Source organism: Colias philodice, chromosome 6, assembly GCF_061535455.1.
Source record: "Colias philodice isolate Cphi_HAF_F1 chromosome 6, ilColPhil1 Martin Lab GWU primary, whole genome shotgun sequence".
Taxonomy (NCBI): Eukaryota; Metazoa; Arthropoda; class Insecta; order Lepidoptera; family Pieridae; genus Colias; species Colias philodice.
Window position 1 is genome coordinate 5,774,438 of NC_143091.1, and position 22,208 is coordinate 5,796,645.

Here is a 22,208-nt window from a genome sequence, read left to right on the forward strand (position 1 = left end):
AACAATCCCACGTTCATTTAAAATTATCCGTTTAATTAATATCTGTTTATATAATATGAATGAAACCATGCAATGCTTATCCTTTCCGCGAAAACAAAGATTACCGAGAAATGTTTATAATATAGTTTTTAACATGGAAATTCATTAATTAATGCTGATTAAAAAAAACAAACATAACGCAATCCAGTCTACAAAATTCATATCAAATGTATCAATTCTGGAAACTTCGTAAGCTATATTACTTTAATCTTCAATTCCGCTTTAATTATTTCGTTTCAACATAAAACTATTCGCTTAGTTTGACGTGGGTTACATTTAATTTCGAAACAGTGTTTTGGTAACGTTTTCGACTTCGGGCTACCGCAGCAAGCATCAGCCGAACAAGAACAAACAAAGTAATTAAACACATCAAACGGAGTGAAATTGAAGCCGCGACAAAGCGCTGACTCGCAGGCCGCAGCCCGTGCGAGAATGGGCTTGGACAGTTAGCCATTTACGTATGTTTCTGCCAAGTTTATATTTCTTTAAAATAGCATTGAAATTTGTTATACAAGGTCTGTTTTCTGTTAATAAATTAAATAAAAATGTAATAAAATAAACACAAATTGGTATAACCCATATATACCCATATATTGGTATATATTGTGTTACAAGTGTTTATGGGCGGTGGTTACCACTTAATCTGCCACATCACATCTGCCCCTTTGCTTGCTCTGATATAAAAAAAAACCCCATAGCGTAAGAAGCGAAGTGTAGAGTCGTTTTTATGCCAATTTGTATGTATTCAATTACTCATTACCCTGTCTAATTTTGGTTAAAAAAAGTATTCAATGATTTTCCGAAAATTTTCACTTACTTAAATGTATTTCCAAAAATACTTACGGATTTAGATCGCGTCTATGTGCTAGGTTACTTTGATATACGTTTACTGTAACAACTTCCCGGGTCGTATAAATGAGGGGCATGATAGTCCGGATAGAGACCTAAGTGCTTCCCCTCTCGTCTTTATTACTAAGTTGCAATGTAGACCCGAATATCCTTATGCAATTACGTGCTTAACAAAAGTAAACTTACTTTATGGATCGTTAAATTTGATAAGCATTGGAAACGTTTATTTTGAAGTAGATGCAACCTGCGGGTTCTCTCGCGACACATATTACATGACTATTTCAACAATCACGTACCATGTATCATTATTCATATCAATTGTAGTCAGATATTTATTTTTGAGTAGATAACTAACAACTCTTTTTTAGTTTTATTACTTTTGTTGCAGGCAACGTAATTTAAATAACAACAATAAAATAAAATCAACATGTTCAAGTCCCATTTTGACATTTCTAAGGCATCCTTGCCATTTTTATTTTACTACAATGGCCACGCCACAACACTTTATGTACAAGATACACGTGGGACCTGGCATCCACTGCAATTAGTTCCCAATTTCCAATAAGATTTGGGATATGGATTATAGGACGGGAATGGGCAAGGTTGAGGGTATATTACCCAATCACTCATTATACGTTACGACATAGTGTATGTGGAAACACTTTACTAAGATCTTATGGATAACATAATTATGGTATACTGTCTATACATAATATACGTCTGTTTATTTTTAATGTGGCTGTCGATTCTCTACAACCTCGATAATCTTAATATTATGTATGTTTTTCTAATTAACACCTATGTGTCTTACGCATCAGCTGTATCGAAGCTTTTCGATCGGAATTAAAAAGTATAACAATAACAAAGGTATCCCTAACTACGTTATTTATAAATCAAAGCAAAAACAACGAAATATTCTTCTCCGTTTGATACACAAATATGACTAACGAATACCGGCATGTATATCAAAAAACACACTTAATTAAAGAGCGATCGAGATGCGCTTTTCCATTTCTGTTGCGGTACAATTCCATAGAGTAATTACAACTAACGAGCAGTGCGGAGCGCTAGAAGATATATTTTATCGGATTATATACGTTATCAACGCTAGCCTGTACACGCTTCGACCATCGATGGTTAATTAACTCTTATAGCATCAAATATTTTCATCACAGTCAGTTACTTAATGCTTATAGATGCTGGGATAAACATAACATTCTTTCTTTCTTTTCTATTCGAAAATTATTATCAGTTAGCGGGATAGTTCCATAAAATCATAGTTATTATAGAATTTCTGGTGATATATCATAATATGTATAAAGTAACTGTCCGATGTTCTTTATTTCCTTTTATTGTAAAAAATTGGTTGTCTGTAAAGTCGGTTTACTGACGATAGTTGAACGTGACAACGTCCGATTGTGCTTCTTTGTCGCTCGTTCCGCGCTCTCGCTTGCATTTCAAGACTTAGGGCGCTTGTGCACTACAAGGAATTTTACTGTCCGGCATTCCGATTTTTTACGGTCCGGTGTGGCATGAAAAAACCGATGAATTGCTTGTGCACCTGTCCGTCTTTATTCGGATCAGTGCGGTACAGTTCAAGGAAGTATGGCGGTATAATAAATGATTGTTTTTGCATTTTACAAGAAACGAGTAGGTAAAAATATAGAAGGTGAAATATTATATTACTTCGTTATAATAAAAAGTAAAGTTCCGTAAGAGATTTAAAATGCGTGTTTCACTTATTTATTATAATCGGTGACGAGGATCTAAATCTATTCCCACTTGAACTTTAACTTACCAACACTTACTTAGATAATAATTATAGGTCAATGCTTGGTCAATGTATATATAAAATAACAATACCGACTTCTCAAATCTCATTGCCAGCTAAAATTCAATTATGGATAATTATCTGAAAATAAATATATTTATTTATTATTATTATTATTTAAAAGAAAGTAAAACAAGAGCTTGCTTTCAATTGGCATATGCAATAAAAAGAGTAAAATCCAAGCAAGTGGGCATTCGAAAACAATTATACCTACAGCGACTCGTAAACTCAAAAAACCATCCGGAATAGGGAAAAGTAAAATGTCGGACAGTAAAATTACGTATAGTGCACAAGCTAGTATTAAGATTAATTGCGTGCCATACCGGACCGTAAAAAATCGGAATGCCGGACCGTAAAATTCCTTGTAGTGGACAAACGCCCTTACATGGAACGCCTCAGAGAGAGGTAACGCCGCATGAGTCATGTTTTTTCGTGCGTGCAGCCGGCTCTATCGAATTATAAGACGTTGTCACGTCAAAAATAAACTTGAATGATCAGATAAATGAAGAAAAATTGTAACCCTCATGCGTTGCCCTGGCTTAAATATATAAGTCTGTACTCTTATCTGGTAGGTATTCATTAAAATAATCACAGTTAAGAAAAGCACGTGTCATTAAATAAAACATATTCACATACGATAATCATGTAGATAAAGCAACAGGGTTGCGAGGGAAATTTTAATATTCTGTAAGATGAGGGAGGCTCGTAGCTCGAACCGCTGACACGACCAGCCCTGACTAATGTCCCCCATTAATAACCTTGCTAATTAATCGTTTGCATGTTTGAAGGTCTACAGTTTCCCAAACATTTAACTATAAAATAAACAAACATAAAACATTCGCTAGTATGCCGCAATTGTATTTGTTTTCAGTGAATTCCGTTGTATTGTTAGTGTGACAATTAGCAGAACTAGTGTAATTTATTAACAGTGTACAATTTTCAACCGACTGACCACAATGAACTTTTGTTAAAAATTCCGAATTTAAATTTAATTTCATTAAAATTTTAACTCCGTATGGGACCATGTAGTCACGTTAATTTCTTTAAACAATTTGAAAAACTATTATCTACTACATATTTAAAACAATATTTCTACAGAGCTTACATTTTATAAATACGTGTTAATAAAATATTTCTCCTTATCTCTTCATCTATGAATAACTACATTTTTAGACGAAGGTTTAAATTGATATCTGGAAAATAATTATTAAAAGAATTCATTTTTACTACCCCATGTAAATATCCTGTACTACAAAGCGAAAACGACCCATGCACATAAATGTTCTCAAGGCAAATCTTAAAACAAAGTGATCCAGTTTGTAAAACATGAGTAAGGTAATTTTGTCCACTCGACGTGGATGCTCACCCCCTGGAAGTGCCCTCGAGCGGGATAGATCGTAAAATATACGACACTTCAATATATACGGGTGAAAGCAGAACGTTTATACCCACTCAGAAAAAATGTTGGCTTAATTCAGCACGTCGTTACCCCTCCTCCTCTCATAAATACAAGCCAGCGATTCATGTGCTTTTATAGCAAAACACTTGATAGACGATTTCGAAGGGATAATTAGCTGCTACGTGCCCGGTTTGTAAAGCTTTTTTATATCTGTATATGGGAACCCATACTGTATGCCTGTTCATCTAACGATCATTATATCTAAGAGAGCTTTTTATTGCAATAGTAGAATATTCAGCGAGTAAATGCATCCCACTCATTTGTGTAATAAACTAATTACTTAGATCATTAGATCACGTTTTAATTTTTATATTATTACGTTCGTTTCCGTTATTTTGTCTATTTTTTACTAATTACCTATATTAGACAGAGGTTTTTAGCTGTGGATGGTGATACTGAACTGCCTTACAATTGATTGTCTTGCATAATGCCCAAAAAACACGGTAACAATTAAATAAGAGTAAGCTTATGATTTCTATTTTAATTTATAAAGTCTTAAAAATGTACAACCACAGCTACGAAACTTTACATAAAAAGCAAAAATAGAAACGAGAAGAATTTTCTGATTTCACTATTGCCTTTTGAAGGTTTAGTGATCGCTTCGGTGTTAAAAGCCTCCGCACAAAAGAGAAACATACATCCGGCCCGCACTATTGTGTCGATATGGCAGTTTTCGTGAGTGGCATACGATAGTTTCATACTTTTATGAACACAAAAATTGTGTTCTTCAAAACCTTTTTTAACAACAAGATGGCATTTTATGTCGTAATTCCATTGTCATAAAAAGACGTTTAAGCTTTTCTATATTTTGATGAAATTATTATTTACTCCGATAATTCCAACCTTAAAGTTTTGTGTGTATCGGATTGCAAAACATCATAGTGCACTTATATATCTATCAATATCCTAGTTCAACTAGATAAATGAAAAAAATATCTTCGCTCTTGCATAATAGTATCTTAGTTACCTACTCCATTTAAATTTAGGTTATAAATAATGTAGACATTAAATTCAAAATGTATTTGATTAAAATTTAATAATTGTTCCTTTATTGCCTTCAATTTATACAAACCTGCCTTATTCTCGTGGGAATCAACCGTTTCGTACTTGAGTAAATATGCTACAAAAATATTCACAATTAAATAGGCATTTCCAATTTACAAAACCGACGCACTCACAAAACCCAAACCTCATGTAAGTACTTACGAATTCATTTTAGCGGAATTTCTAAACAACAGTATCCCGAGTTCCCATTGGCATTTTAACAAAGCCTGAAAGTTGTAGAGGTATTCGAATTTGTTTACAAAATTCAATCCTAAAGCTTCGAGTCAGATTAAATCTAATTTCAACTTGAAGGTAAGTCTAAAATAAGTCTTCATAAAACCGGAACCCTTTGATTTAACCCTGCCCAAAGTTAGGCTTGCTGATTGCCCGAAAGTTAGTCTTGCCTGTTTTGTACTATCGTTTTTTCAAAGAAAAACGAAACTGAAAAGCGGGTAAGAAATTGCCTGTGGCTTCTGGGAGGACATTTGGAATTCCCGTCTCACGGATTCCTACTGGCGAGTGGCAACCTAAAACATTGGGACTTGGCTTTTCCATAGATGTCAATTAATTATTTATTATATTCATATTAGAAGTTTCAATACTCATTTACAATATAGCTATTTACAAAATACGAATAATATTGATACTTACATATATTTAGAGATTATTTTTCTTTTATTAATATGTACCAAATATTAATTAAAGAATTAACATTTGGCATTATGTATTAATTAAAAGAATATTCTACAAAAAGGAAGCAAAAGTTGCTTTAAAAAGAGAACATTAAGAAATCAGACACAAAATTTATCAAATACTAGCTGTGCTCCGTGGTTTCACCCGCATTGCTCCGCTCCTGTTGGTCTTAGCGTACCTAATGATATATTATAGCCTATAGCTTTCCTCGATAAATGGGCTATCTAACACTGAAATAATTTTTCAAATCGGACCTGAATTCGGTTCCTGAGATTAGCGCGTTCAAACAAACAAACAAATTCTTCAGCTTTATAATATTAGTATAGATTTAGGTACATCGTACATACCTACTCATTGTAATACCTACTTGTAAGTTAGGTACATCTGATCAAATTTAAGTAAAACCCCATACAGTTTAATGTCTGTTTTTGACTTCGGTTACAACTTATAGGTAGTAATTTAATATTTGAGTAATTTCAAAAATGTTTACTCCATCTTAGCTTTAAAATCGCGTGTTAAAAGTATACCCATATATAGGAATTATTTCTGAATTAAGGTTGTTGAACTGTAGCTGTTAAAGTTTTTACGCTATGCATATAATATTTTCTAGATAGTTTTCTCTTATTTTTGTAACGCTTCATTTGCGACAAAAGTTTCAAACTGTTTGAATAATGCTTCAACTACGAATTTCCTCGAACCTCATACTTGAGCAAAACAGTCTTCCTACATACTTCCTTTTAAATAGACTAACCCTCCGATTTCTATTCGTACTATAACGTCTTATTTTAAAGTAGAAAACACGATAAAAACATTTAAATCTCATGTATTTTATTAGAACTTGTCTAAAAGACAAATTTTTATATTTAAATATATCTCGTGCTGAATCTCACCACTTAAAAATCTTTAGAGGTATTTTCTATTTTTGTCAATTATCAATTGATAACAATAAGCGTCAAAATTCTGATATACGGAAACTTACCTTAAAACGAACTGAATCTCCAAAGAGTTGAAATATTTTTACATTAACAACAAATCTAAAATAAGGTCACTACACACAAAGGAATCCATAACGTAGGTACATTATTAGTTGCAAACTGTAAATAGAAGCGCATAGACGCCATTTCATTAGAAAATAAACTGCTTTACGTTACTGTGCGCTCGGTAGAGCAAGTTTAATTTGCAACGTGAAAAGTATTAATGTTGAGCCAGTAGGACATGTACTTTTCGTTTCACAAGAACTTTCAGCATAGTTTATAGAAATTTGGAGACAAATGGTATCACTGTCTTAACTTTAAAACAATGTTTTTGAACCTTTAGGGCCAACACCGAGAGAGTAGTTACTGCTATATTTTTTTGTAGGTTCATAAGTTTCTTCAAGAAATAATTATACAATTAGGTACATTTTTAAGAAATATAAAAAATTATGTGAGCAATACAAACTCAATAACACACCTTCAATAAGTTACCTATATTATACCTATAATATTGATAGCCCAACGGTCTATTTTTAGTGCCGTTTGTTTGACCTTTATAAAAATTGGCTTTTTTTTAATAAGATAATGTGATAGTTATTATTGATAGCATATGGTCAACTTTTAATTATTCCATTGCTTCAGCTGTCATTAAAATTCAAACCACTTCACTATGCAACGGGCAACCAAGTAAGAAGTGAAAAAGTGGCAGTTAGCCACGCGCCTCAACGTCATCCGCGCCATTTTAGTCGTTATGTGGAAGATAAACGAGAATTCATAGCACTTTGTTAAACTGTTGAGTTAATAAATATTTATGTATGGGGTAAAGAAGGTTTTAAATTTTTGTGGAAATATCTACTTAACAGATAATTTGTTAAATTGTCTACTACGAATTAATCACTTTGCTGTTCAATCTTCAATCCTATTTAAAATAATAAAAGAGCTACACGGCATTGAATATTTATTTCCACCAAATAATACCCCATAAGTTAATATAGAGCTACTGGTTTTTTAAATTTAATTACAATTAAATATCAATACTACTTTTCACCGCATAAAATATTTTACTGATATAGCGAAATAATAATAAAGACTAGGGGACACTAACGGAAACGGAACGGATTCAGCAAGCGTCGTAGACGTCCCGCAGAGCTCTCGTATCTAACAATAAAATTGATAAAGTAATATATTTTATACATATTTTGCCTTTTATTAAGCTGTCATAGATTTCATAGCAAACAATGTACAACTTAAAAAATTCGATGCAATATTTCGAAATGATTTATTTCAAAAAAAGCTCTTCGCTATAACACATACATTTTTAACCAAGTATCATAAATAACAAATAACCCGGTAACCAAACAGAAAAGATAGCATCGAATAGATTTCTTTTCTTTTTAGATTCTCATTCTCTCGACTGAACGCAAGCACGCCTAAAGCCATGTTCACTCAGTACTGAGCCGTCTGTACAGGTACTATTATTTCACAATCAAATTCATAGTACTATAGCTACGTCAGAGCTCAATGCACGTGGGAGCAGCTATAAAATTGCCCATTGTCGATGCACTCGCACGTAAAGCTGACATTAAACTGAAAGCGATTTTTAAAACCTTGCTATTTAAGTAGCTATCGCAATGGTGGAAGCCTATCGACTTTCCTTGTTCAGCTTTCAATATTCTCAGTTAATGGATACCCACAAGAGTGCTCATAATTTTAAATTGTATATACCATTGACAAACATGGCGCACAGCTTTTAGCATTGTCTTTTGCGTAGAAAACGCACTTGTAGCTATTATTATGTCAGTTTAAAAGTTTAATGAGAAAAAAATTATAACATTCTAGCACAGTGCTGAATTTGTGAGCATTGTTGTACCTAACTCATATTTTACTTAATATTATCAAGGCCCAGTAATACAGCCCAGTAACTAGGTACAAAAAAACATTTAAAAATATAAATCTGTATATTTCCATATTTCTCACATACATTATTAATTATTCAATACAAATATTTACAAGTGTGAAAATAAGGAGTTAAAATAATAAACAAAACACGAAAATGGCTTTCATTTACCTAGATCAATTGTGCTGTTTTCGAACATCTATATCAGCCAAGGCGGAGATTATTGGCAGTTATTTTATTTCTGGACCCTTAACCCGGCGATCCAGATGGATGGAGCAATCAGCCGACCCTGCCCAGGCCCATGCTGACGCGAATTTTGCAGAAGAGCCCTACGAAGACAATTTATGGATAACACGTCGTAAATCTCTCGTCTCTGTTTACGATATGAGATGGGTTGGTCAAGCACACTATTATAGCCGCTAAGTGCGTAAGATAATATTCATTTATCTCTCTTTTGTAAATTGATTCTCATTTATGTGTGTAGAAAAAACATTTAAATGTTTAAAAGTGGCATTCTTTAATTGGTGGTGTTGCTTATTTTTTATAACCATAAAGAGCTTACATTAAATAGATAATTATTTTTTATGTTATTAAATCCATATATTAACTACTAGATAATTATTAAATCAATGAAAACTTTTGAATGACTTGCGCTACACCAATTAATTAATTATTATTGTTTACATAAACACAGCGCAAAAACTTGTGTACCTAAGTCTCTCTCTCTGCATTGAAAACGTTACGTTCATAGAACCAAAAGGAACCAAAATGCAAATCAAATAGTTCAAAATTGAAATCGACTAGCATCATAGCATCGACGTCGAATGGCAGCTCATGTCACTAGAACAAGCGAGACGCACGTCGACAATAATAATTCGCACCGTTTGAGCGCTTTTTACGGGACCCTCTCACCCTGAAGCCTGGAGGGTCTAACCTTCAACGACGTACATCAACTTGGCGTTAGTGCTCTTATTGCTCATTTATATAATACTTCACTGTGACAGGATATAACTTGGTACACTTTGATTTTAATGCTTCATCTTTATACGTTTAGTTATAGAGCTCTTAGTACAAGAGAATGGAATGTGGCTTCGTTTAACGTAAAACCCTATTTTGAATGATGACATTTATCAATCATATATTGTTGACTATTTATTAGAGAGTTCATACTTAACTGAGAATTGATAGTAATTCATTACTTAAAATATTTAATCCAACGGTTGGAAATCATGGCAGCAAATATTATAAGCCGCCCGTAACGAAGCTCGTTCGGGAAGTGCTACAATAGACTACAAAAGAGAAGAAAACCACGGTCGCTTAGTTTCCAATAATTGTGAATCCAATAGAAGTTGTGAGAATGAAAATACAATACCTACCTAGCATAACTATTAAGTAGCTCACACAATTTGAAAATAATTACGAAATTCGTGCATTTTTATTTTTATAAGCTTCCTTTTTAATTCAGATCAGAAAAAAGACCATCAGCAATCATAGCAAAGATTTAAATACAAATTGGTACTGATAAAAATATTGCAATAAAATTATATTGTTCACGAAGCAGGAAGAGGAAATGAAAGGTAATCGTAAAATATCGTCACAACGGTAAACGCCGGAGCCTGCGTTATTTATACGATGCTTTTGAAGCCATGCCCCTTTTAACGGCACTTTTAAGTGCTACCCGTGGCGGTCCAGCCAGGATTGTTGATCGCTCATGTACTCAGTACAAGTTACTAACCAACCGCGAGTAATAACACGTCGAATGAATTCACAGAGATGTACTATTAAAAACCGGTATTTCATAAATTATTTATATAAAAAAATTGTAATTGTTTATTTTACGACTTAACACTTACTTATCGTAATCAATTACAATGGGGGAGAGGATGCAACTTTGCTCATTGTGGTACCTAGTTCCAATGGTAGTTCTAGATAAGTTGTCGTACATTTCATGCGGAATGCCTAAAGAAGACAGCGCAGCCAGACTGGCTGCGCTGCCTACAAGCTTTAATAACACAGATCTACAAATTAAATAAAAATAACAGATATTAAATTTGCAAAAAAAGGTATGAATAACTAGATAGTTAATAATTTAAATCGAGAACTACGAACAAGTAGCTATTAGACTGTGACTTAAAGTGTTGAGGCAATAAAATTTCTGTGAATGCGCAATCTCGGCGCTAACTAAAAAATAACAAATGGGTCCCGCTCATTATAAAAATGAATTACATTTTCAACTTGTATAAATTTGTACAGGTAACAGAAACATTAGTCCTTTCGGTAAAGTTATTTCGTTGAATACTTAATAAAGCACGATAAAATTACATTTCAGCGCTGTCTGTTGATAAAAGTTGTGCGCTGTACAATATTAAATGTCTTCTGTAATCAAGACGTACAATACGAAACTTAAAATTAGGAAGCGAAATCAGTAATATCTTCTACGTAGGAGCAAAGTTATGTCGGTTTTATATTTCTAAGATTGTTTATGTGTAACATGTGTTATGTGCAGTAGGATCCGTCGGTAGTCGCACTTCGGCCCTCCACTCGTGTCCGACAAACTCGTTAAAAGTTTGGGAAACAACGGAAGCAATGTTACTTGGAGACACTTGCGACTCTCGACGTTAAGTAGAAAAGTATAACACGACAATAATATGGAACATTTTGTTGCCAGACAAAACTAACATCTTGAAATTTAAGCTGGCTGCGGAGTGAGCAGCGCAGAGGTCAGGAAAGTTTGTGGAGTAGGTATAAATTTACACAACGTAATTAATTTGACCAACAATAAGCAGAGGCGGCTCGCCCTAAGGAGCGCTGGTGCAGTGAACTCCCATAAATAATTATAATAAAATCATACTCCTTAATTTCATTATTAATATTAATTATTACTATTTAAAATCAATCGTAATCGTAAAAATCTACTGTCAATACCAATGAATATATCCATCATTCCATCATTCCAATTTCCATACACTTGAATAATACTGTATTTATACAGTAACGCGCGAAGGGGAGCGCTCACGATTGCGCTCCAATGAAAAAATATTTAGTACATTTCCTAATACGAAATCCAATAGGAGTGAAAGAGATGGTTTGCCAGTGCCCTGCGCGCGTGAAACAGAAGATTTTCTATGGAAAGATAGCAAAATTCGGTGCGCCGCTCCCGCAAACGTTGCCGGTTCGTTTTTACCGCCGCGCGCGACATTGCCACTCTCTATATTATAAACAAACACTCGACTCTCGAGTCAACTTCAATGCACGCGCGCGAATGCAAATTCGGGAATTTTCTAATTAAAATCATAAGATACGTGTTGAAATAGTCTGTAGTTATCAGTATTACTTGTGAGTGTGAAAATGAACAATTATAATGTGGCGTTCATTAAAAAGTGTGTTAAAACGTTACAAATTCGGCTTGAATTGAAAGCAGGGACTGCCACGGCCTGACCTTGACCTTACGCAAAAATGTACGACAAAAACGAAAACATATACGCGTGTGTTTAAATCCGAACAATATTATGTGAAAACACCGTGGTTGTATGGTTGTGATGAAAGCAACAACAGACATTTACGAATGTCATGTCGCTTTAGTTATAAGTAGATATTTTTGCACACCAAAAAGAAAGACGTATGTATTTCCTTTATAAGTAATTTTTTTGATAAATGTACTGCTTTACACCACGTATTTTCAGTGTTTTATTTCAAGTGAACACCCATAAAATTTTGTCACGAGCCGCCTCTGACAATAAGTATTATATTTATTAATTATTTCGTAGAACTTTTATCTGTGATCTTATACCTATATTAAAAGATTCAAACTATACGAACAAACACTAAACCGTTAAGGATTTTGTTAATACTTGTGCATCCAAATATTATAATCCCCACAAAATACGGCTTATACACTGCTAAAATTATATAAACATCCGAGCCATACTAACTGCCCGACAATTCCGTTAAGAGGATTGCCATTGCCGTAAATTGCATCTACAAAATATTTACGAGACAAGTCTCCCAGTTTCCGAATTACAACTACGTGCATACATTGTGAAGCCAAACCGTTGTTGCAAAAATTCTCCAACCTCCTACGCTTGACGCCTACTGCATGCAATCCCACATAAACTTTACAATACATTTTTTAGGTCAGCCTTCTCATGAGACAGTAATGCTGATTGCTGTACTGTCTCGTCTCCTTTAGAATCTTGTGAATTAGTCCATTCGTCTTACTTAGGTATCTATATATTTCGAGATACGTGACACAGTTGCAAGATTGTTTCAAAAGCATGGGTATATTTTATAGATATTTTTAAATTACTGTTTATTAATAATCTTTATAACTAGGTACATTATATTATCTTTAATATCGGTCTTAAACCTTATAAAAATGATGTTAAACTGAGCCGTTGATAATGGAAATAAAAAGATTTGTGGTTTCAATTGTTTTCGATTCACAAGAGCCGGGAGTAAAAAGTAAAAAGAAATAGTATTCGGCTAACCGCCAACTTTAAATAAAATAATACCTATACGAGTTTTGTTTACGGATATAATAAAAAAATATTCAAAAAGATAAAAGTTCTCAATAATGTACATAATTTTATCAACAAAAAATGGCTTGTACCTAACTCTAAAATCTAAAAATAAGTATATGTAGTTTTACTAACATTAGAATTAAGTACTACTAACAACATAGGGCAATGCTGCCTGACATAAAGAAATAAATAAAAATATGCTCTTTACATAACATAACATACTTTATAACATACAATAATATTATATACTGAACTTTATTTAGGTACTGAAGTATATTTCAAAATATAACTAGTTAAATGCTGATTTTGTCTAATACTAATAAGATATTTGCTTATAATTGGGATAATTATTAATTATAATTGGGATATAAAAAATTTACTATACATTATTCAATAACTATTTCAATTATTTAAAACATCTTGAGCATGTGCAAATTAGACGGGAAAATGATTCATTTTTTTTACGATCTATTCATAATGATTTTCATCTTGATGTGGAGAGAGATTTCTCTCGAACACACAATCTCATCACACAAGATTGTTAAAAACCCGTTTAATCTGGATATTGTAAACTGTCGTAAAATTATGATCATGTCGCACATTTCCTTTAAAACGCACTTATTCTTCGTTTCCATTGAATGGTCATCAGTTAATCCAACAAATTATTGTACAAATATGCTATTTAAATGAAAATCATACCTACCGATAATTATTATAATTTAATTAATATAGATAGATCTTATATATAAAATTCTCGTGTCACAATGTTAGTCTGCATACTCCTCCGAAACGGGTGGACCGATTCTCATGAAATTTTCTGTGCATATCGGGTAAGTCTGAGAATCGGCCAACATCTATTTTTCATATGTACCACGGGCGAAGCCGGGGCGGACCGCTAGTAATATATATACTCTTTGAATTTCTCATACCTTGTAGTGCTCTAATTAAGGCACATTCTCATTGTCGTAGCGATTAATTTATCGTTGGACGACTGTCGTCTCGAGGCTCGAGCTGCTGAGTGCTGTTCCCATTATAACGATTGTTTGTGGACTACTCGACCGTCGTGAGAATTCTTTATCGTATAGAAAATTCTATCGTATCTAGGTGTTCCTATTAGATCGCGACGACAATCGTGTGTGGTTAAGGCCCTGCGCAGACGGCACACTTTTTGTGCAATCGAGTCTGCGGCGCACAAAAAGTCTGCATGGCGCGCAAAAAGTCGGTCGCGGATTTTTCACAGACTCAACGCACACGACGCACATCTTCGATCATTTTGTCGGCAGAGCTGTAGGGACGTAGACGCTATGGAAATCGTGTAAAGTGTGCGCCGTCTGCGTTAGCGCGCGTTGAAGCAAACGTTCTATTCTTTTCACACACTTTTGTGCGGAGCGGCGCGGTGCGGTCTGCCCGAATTACACGGATTTTTTGTGCGCCGGACTTTTTGCGCGTCGTGTGCGTTACTGCATATAATTTCATAGGTTCTATTTTCACAGACTAAAAAGTGCGTCACGGATAGTCTGTCGTCTGCGCAGGGCCTAATGCAAAAAATGTCGTAGAGGACAATAAATCGTATCGTTCTATATGACGTGAGCACCTCCATTAAAATAATACATAATATTATAAGCCACTTCCAACTACACGATTATCTGTCGTCACGACAAAGTGGGATCGCGTACAATGATCCCTTCCAAGATGCCTATGGTGTATACTGTTTATTATATTTTAGCTCATAGCTCACAGGAATCGTAACTATGAAATTTATAACTCTTATTAAAGTTTCTCAAGATCAAGCAGAGTTGAAGTGAAGCTAATTCAATGTTCACATGATTATGATATAACGCACAGATTTACAATAGAAACTGAAGGTTGTGATGTACACAATCAAAAAATAAAATATGCAAGGGACGCTAAACTATAGTGTAGTAGTAGACATAATACCATGTATTTGTTAATAATATATATATACCATTAGTTACCCAGTAGAAAAATAAAACAATTCTTTGTTAGGAATAAAAATTCATTTTAATTATAATATAGATACTTTATTTCAACAAATCTTAATAATTATTCTAATCACAGGTATATCAAATTACATTACATGTCAAAATAAATCAAGTCACAGAATCAAAAATATTATGAATTAAATGCTGTAAATCTTACGATTTGGACCCAACTTTGCTAAAAATACTAACAAGATTATTATTAATCTTTCGAGTTCCAAAGAGCATTCATATTTAATTGACGTAAATTACACTAGATAGATAACCGATATTTAAAATTAATAACAACAGTAAAGTCGACGCCACTCGAGTACATTCACATTAAAATATATAAAAGAAATCAACCAGAAGACAGATAGAAAAAGAAAAACATCAATGAAGACTTCAATAAAATTGAGATTTTATTAAACCTCCATTATATAATATTGTCAAAAAATCAATACTTGCAATTACAATGTCAAAAAAATCAGGTTACTTGCAACTACATCTTTCCTAGTTTTGTTCAAAATTTAGACAAGTGCCTACATTGTTAAGTTGCATTTGGTATAAGCAATATAAATAAATAGGTTTAAAACATCGCGACCATACAATTGTTTCTAAAATTAAAAATACACCCTAACAAACATACAAGCAGGTACCTAAAAACCTTATCCAAAAACTCAGTCAATATTTATACAACACACTTATAAAAATTAATAATACATATTAATTCTAGGTCACTAATTAATCTAGTTGAGGCAATAACTACGCTCTTTCAGCAAGTTTATACATAGTCTCACTTTTTAGCTGTGGAAGACAGGATACTTTTGCCAATGTTATGTCCATATATTTAGTGAAAACTGCTTTAAATTTCGATCTTTCTGTATTTGTTACTATTTTAGCTATTTTCCTAATAATTGGTTCAATGTGATCTAATGTGTATCCTGAATAGTATGATAATGTGGGGGTCCATACGTCTTCAAGCCTCTCATTGGAGAGAATGTATAAGGACAAACAGATAGCAGCTGCAGATAATTCTGAAGGTCTATAATGCGCCATGGAATAGTCCACTAAGCAGAGGTCCACGAAATATTTCGCCAAATGATGATTCTTAGATGTACCATGAGCTACTTTAACAAACCTAAAAGCAAAACACCAATAAATAAACCTAATTTTTATTCTTTAGATCTAAATAAATTAAGAAAATAATATTTGAATCCATTATACAAATAACTAACTTTCCACCCGCGGCTTCGCCCGCGCAGTCAAAGAAAAACCCGCATAGTTCCCGTTCCCGTGGGATTTCCGGGATAAAACCTATCCTTTCTCGGGTATCAAAATATCTCTATACCAAATTTCATGCAAATTGGTTCAGTAGTTAAGGCGTGATTGAGTAACAGACAGACAGATTACTTTCGCATTTATAATATTAGTATGGATTACATCTTGTTTTTAAAGTGAAACTTTTATTACATCGTCTCAAACTTTTTGGTCTGTAGCGCATGTCGCGTGACGGTCGGCTGCCGAGTACGTATAAAGCAGTGTTCGGAACCGTTCGAACAGTTTCACTTTTACCGTGGTTTCATAAAACCACACAACATTTTTTCATCACAACTTACCTTCTCAAAAAGTTAAGAGGGATCGGCCAAGCAAGACAGAATCCTAATTTCTGCAGTATCTCCCTTTCACATCTGAGAATGTCACTCTTGCTATAAGTATAGTCTGTTACAAACACAAAATCGTTGACATCGGGGGCGTAGATCTCTTCATACTTGCTTGCTATAAACATCGCTGTCACACCAATAAGTTGCAATTTCTCTTTGGGCACATTAGGCACAACCTGCAACAATTATGTTGTTATTGAAGAAAAATGTATGCGTGTACTAGAGTACACACGTAAGAAGTGAAACTTCTTTATGACCTTAAAAATGTCACGAGTATGGCGTAACGCAAAAATGTCACGCGTACGGCGTAACGCAAAAATGTTACACTAAATTTTTGTCCAACCCCGATAAAGAAGTTTCACTTCAATAACACATTAAAATTCCTACATGCAGTGGTGGTATAAGTTAAGAAGGATATTGCATTTGCAGCATTATTACTTTGTAAAAATGTATTTGAGCTTTTGACTGTTAATCAAGAAATTTTCAGTTCAAAACAAACAGTAACATAAAACAAAGTCGCTTTCTCTGTCCGTATATCCCTTTGTAATCATCTTTAAAACTACGCAACGGATTTTGATGCGGTTTTTTTTAATAGATAGTGATTCAAGAGGAAGGTTTTAGTATATAATCTATTAGGTTTTAGACAAAGCGGACGAAGCCGCGGCCGTATATATTTACCTGTAAATAATGGTCAATAATTCCAACAGTTAGATGGAAAGTCTCAAGGATCAATGTGAACTGGCACTGAAGTTCTACCAACCAATCGATCAGAGTAGCCCTCATATTACCTGTGATCACATTCTGTAAACAAAAGTAATTATATTATCATAACACTATTATAATTTAATATTTGGAAATGATAATTAAATATATTTTGAACCTTTGAGCTTTTAAAAAAAAAGAAGCAAACGGAAACATCTCAACACAATTTGACTAATAAGTTTTTCAAAAAGCAAAAACTTATTTCAAATTTCTTCAGAATAAAACTGACCTGATTTTTCAAGTGATTCTCTTCAACAGGATACTTGCATTCCAGTTCAGTTAAATATCTATAAATGTCCTTAATGTATACTGAAACGAGTAGCGGGTTGTTGTCGCCAGCATCAATATCTTCAATATCATCAGGTAATGGTGGCGGAGACTTCACCAAGGAATCTATATATAATTCAGTTGTCTTGCTATCTTTAGTATCAGAGCTTTCAGTTAATTTCAGCTTGCCTAGTGACTTAGTAGAATCTTTTAAAATTGGTTTCAAATTATGCTCTTTTGGTATTTCCTTGATAACTTTAAGCTTGGTCTTTTTCACCTCTTTATTTAATTTCTTATCATTCGAGACTACAAAATTGGGCTCCTTGGTTTCATTCGGCTTCTTTAATGCAAGTTTTGCTGCAGCCTAGAGAAAAATAAATGTTATGACTACATAATATAACACAATGAATGCAAAAGCTAGTAAGTATAGATGATTGTTATACTTTCACTTAAAAGCTACTGGACAGGAATAACAATTGATTTTACATTTGGGTTTGTTTATTAGATTTATTAAGAACTAGCGGTCCGCCCCGGCTTCGCCCGTGGTACATAATATTTACGTTTTCTCTACATAAGAACCATCCTCGTACTTCAAGGAATATAATAAAAAAAGAATTATCGAAATCGGTTCAGCCGTTCTCGAGTTATGCGCTTACCAACACATTTTGCGATTCATTTTTATATTTATGATAATTCACCAAAGCACCTAAATTATTACTATGAAATAAATTATAGGTAAGTATGTACTTTTTAAAAAATCTAAATAACACCCAATAACTGATGTTATTTTTTTGTCACCAATCCTTGATAAATGTACAAAGACTGAATTAAATCTGTCTATTTAAATAAGGCAAAATGGACTAAGGCAGTTGATTACATTGAACACACAGATGAAGCTACCATTGTTAAAATCATAGTATTCCTTGTATAAAAATAAAGGCATGTTATTTTAATATTCTTGAAGAATATTACTGATTAATCTTTAAATATTATAAAGCTGAAGTTTGTTTGAACATGCTAATTTCTGGAACTACTGGTCCGATTTTCAAAATTATTTCGCTGTTAGATAGCCCATTTATCAAGGAAGGCTATAATCTAAATATCATCACACTAAGACCAACAGGAGCGAAGCCACGAGGGTGTAACTACGGAGCGCAGCTTGTTATAAATATATACATTGTTTAGTAATAAGTTTTTTTACTTAAAAACATTGGACAACAAAAACTGAATAAACAGCCCTCACAACAGCAGGTTATAAAAACTGAACAAACCTTTGTCTGTAGAGCAGCTCGTGTAGCTAGGCCTCCAGTGCTTTCCTCACGTCTCAGTGGCGGTCTTGATGATGGCTGAATGATGTTCTTACAGGCAAGTCCCGTGTCAATTTTAGACTGTACGTGGCTGTAATTACTGTAAACCCGTAAAAATACCATGATTAGCTGTATACCATTGCAATAAAATAATACAAAGCTCTTATTTATATATCTACCAGCTATTACCTATTGACAAGCATAAAACTCTTTGTACAATACCATCAGCACACGAAAAAAAACTGTTAGATTCAATACAACGTCATTCGAAGTCTACCCACTTTTAAACAGGTACCTACCTCTTAGTATTACATTTCAGCGATTTTTTCTCGAATTCAGCCGCAGAAAACGAAACTTTTCCAACACATACATCGCGTTGAGCTTGAATATTGGTTGCTAGTTCGCCTAAAGCCCCTCTAACCGTCGTACCCTGGGCTTTAGGAATCGCATTTATTTTTCCTTTGACGCCATATTTATTTTCTTGCTCTTGTATCTGCAGAATTTGTATAGAAAAATTTTTAATAATGCTCTGAATGGAACGAAACAAAGATTAAATTAACAGATGACCAAGGCGGGAAGTAGTAAAGAAAAAACTTACCACGCGATTCCTTCTGCTATGAATTTCCATCTCTGCAAATTAAAGATGATATCGTCCAATAATTCAGAATAGTTTATACTATGATAGATATAAACATCTGTTTTTGTATATTAAAAAACTACAAAAAACATTTAGAAAGTCTATCCACTCCGATTCTTCGATTAGCTGCAGTTGTTGAACTTGTGGAGTTGTAAGTGCTTGCTTGAACTGATTGAAAATAACGGATGGATTTCGGACAATACAAACGATACCTCTCGTGATTGGTCAATTATTAACTGCCGGAAGTCAATTTTCTTCCCATATATAATTTTCAAACTAATAATGTACTGTTGCTACTTAGTATATGTTGAATTTAATATGTTAATTAAATGCATTAATTAAACATACGTCTTATTTATTAATTTCTCCGATCAATAAAATAAATGTAATAAATAGTTTCTAAACGATTTGTACCATAGACAATATCAGCTGAGCAATACAGTATATAAAACGCCTCTGCACAGATAACGTATAAGTTGCATAATTTTTATAATTTATATTCCATATTTTTTTAATTGAAATTTATGCACTGTGTTTATGCACATTAGAAGCATTCAAATATATCTGAAATATACTTTCATAATATTATGTACTTTATGTAAATTATTTTTAAACTATCCTTGGATTTAAAAAAAGTAAGAATTAGTCAGTACCGTATATTATGAAACGTATGAGTTTTTGAGTTTATTATTTTCTGGTCTAGACCACTAGAGTCTAGAGTCTAGACTCTAGATTTTCAGAACCTACTAGATCTGTGGATTTTTCCTATCTATGGCCACCTGTCCATCTGCAAGAAAACTTCCGCAAGAAATGTCCGACCTTGTGTCCGACAGTCTGTCTGACAGTAGCTTGCAAGCTTAGAGTTTAAATTACAATAGTATAGAGCGCGTGTATTGCACAAATTGCTTAGTGCGCATCGTAGGCAGATGAGCTATACATACTATAATATAGATGTATGTGTGACCAATAGGGATGGGTAGATATCAATTGCGTGTTGAGTTATGTAAATAATGTATCATAATTCATATGTAAATTTTATGTTCAATATTGTTATTAAAGGAGAAATGTATGAATAAAGTATAAATAATTATGTAATATTAAATTTGTTTGCCGAGTGAATAAGGTGTGTTTATTTCGTTTAAATATGTCTTAGTATTTAATTATAAGTAGTTTAAAAGAAAATGTTTAATTGGAATATTTGAAAAACGTGTGGACTTCTTAAATTTTAAAGTTAATAAAATAAAAGATCGGGTTTAGTACTATTTTTTTAATAATAAATCAAATAATAATAGTATTTAAAAAATGTTATATAAAAAATACGAAATAATTAATAATTTAAAATGAAATAATAAACAATTTTAATAATTTTTTATTCAATTTTATCAATTCTATACCTACCAAAATCTTCAAAAATCAATTTAGCGGTTAAAATATAATATCGTAACATTACATACTTTACGTTTACACTATAATACATTCGTATTCATAATAAATTATTAGAAAGTGTATGATACAAAACATACTTACCACAAAATTATTTTTAATACATTTATAAAAGAGTTTTAATTTTAAAGTTAAGGTAGTTCTTCTTGTTAACTATCGAATACAGCGTTGGTCAAGTCAAATCACTACGATCACGTGGCAGCAGTGAGGTGCGCGAAGGATGCGCGAGCGAGCCTGCGCATGTCCGCCTCCCACTTCCCCTTCACCCCTGCGATGCTAGATTTATTTTCATTAAAATAAATATAACAATCGATTTACCGATGAAATGTGATACTGGATTTCAATTTTGTGTTTTTGAAGTGAAACTTCTTTATCGGGGTTAGACAAAAATTTTGTGTAACGTCTTTTTGCGTTACGCGCCATCTTTTTTTTTATTTTACAACCTTTACAACTCGATCATTAGGAATTTATTACCTCTATTGTTCGAACAAAAATAAGTTACCGACCTTAAGAACGTGCCGACAATGTAGGTACACTATTGTTTCTTAGAAAACATTTTAGGAGTATACGATAATAAATCTATGACTCACGTAAACACATGTTTGCTTAATTGAAAACTCGAAAATTAGTATTCGACTTATAGAGGTTCTACTGTATATACAATATACATATATGTACAGTACTCCAAAAGTAATAATGCGCATAGAAAGTCGCGGCAGTGGCCGGCGTAAATATTCAAATAGGTTAACTTCTTAATAATTATCTTCTTAGTAATCTTAGGTTAACTTTTGAACTACCGCACGAGCCGAGCGAGCGAAGCGAGCGAGTTGCAGCAGCGGCCGG

At 33.3% G+C, this 22,208-nt stretch overlaps 1 protein-coding gene across 1 annotated transcript; it reads right to left on the bottom strand.

The window, feature by feature from the left end:
• Positions 1-15,359: 15,359 nt before the first annotated feature.
• On the bottom strand, positions 15,360-20,115 carry CycB (Cyclin B). Its single transcript, XM_089696313.1, has 7 exons — positions 19,884-20,115; positions 19,585-19,778; positions 19,250-19,385; positions 17,941-18,342; positions 17,628-17,750; positions 16,905-17,125; positions 15,360-16,426 (listed from the first exon to the last, which is right to left on the bottom strand). The coding sequence occupies exons 1-7, from the start codon at positions 19,911-19,913 to the stop codon at positions 16,051-16,053; spliced, it is 1,482 nt and encodes a 493-aa protein (XP_089552439.1). The 5' UTR covers positions 19,914-20,115; the 3' UTR covers positions 15,360-16,050.
• Between the last annotated feature and the right edge of the window lie 2,093 nt (positions 20,116-22,208).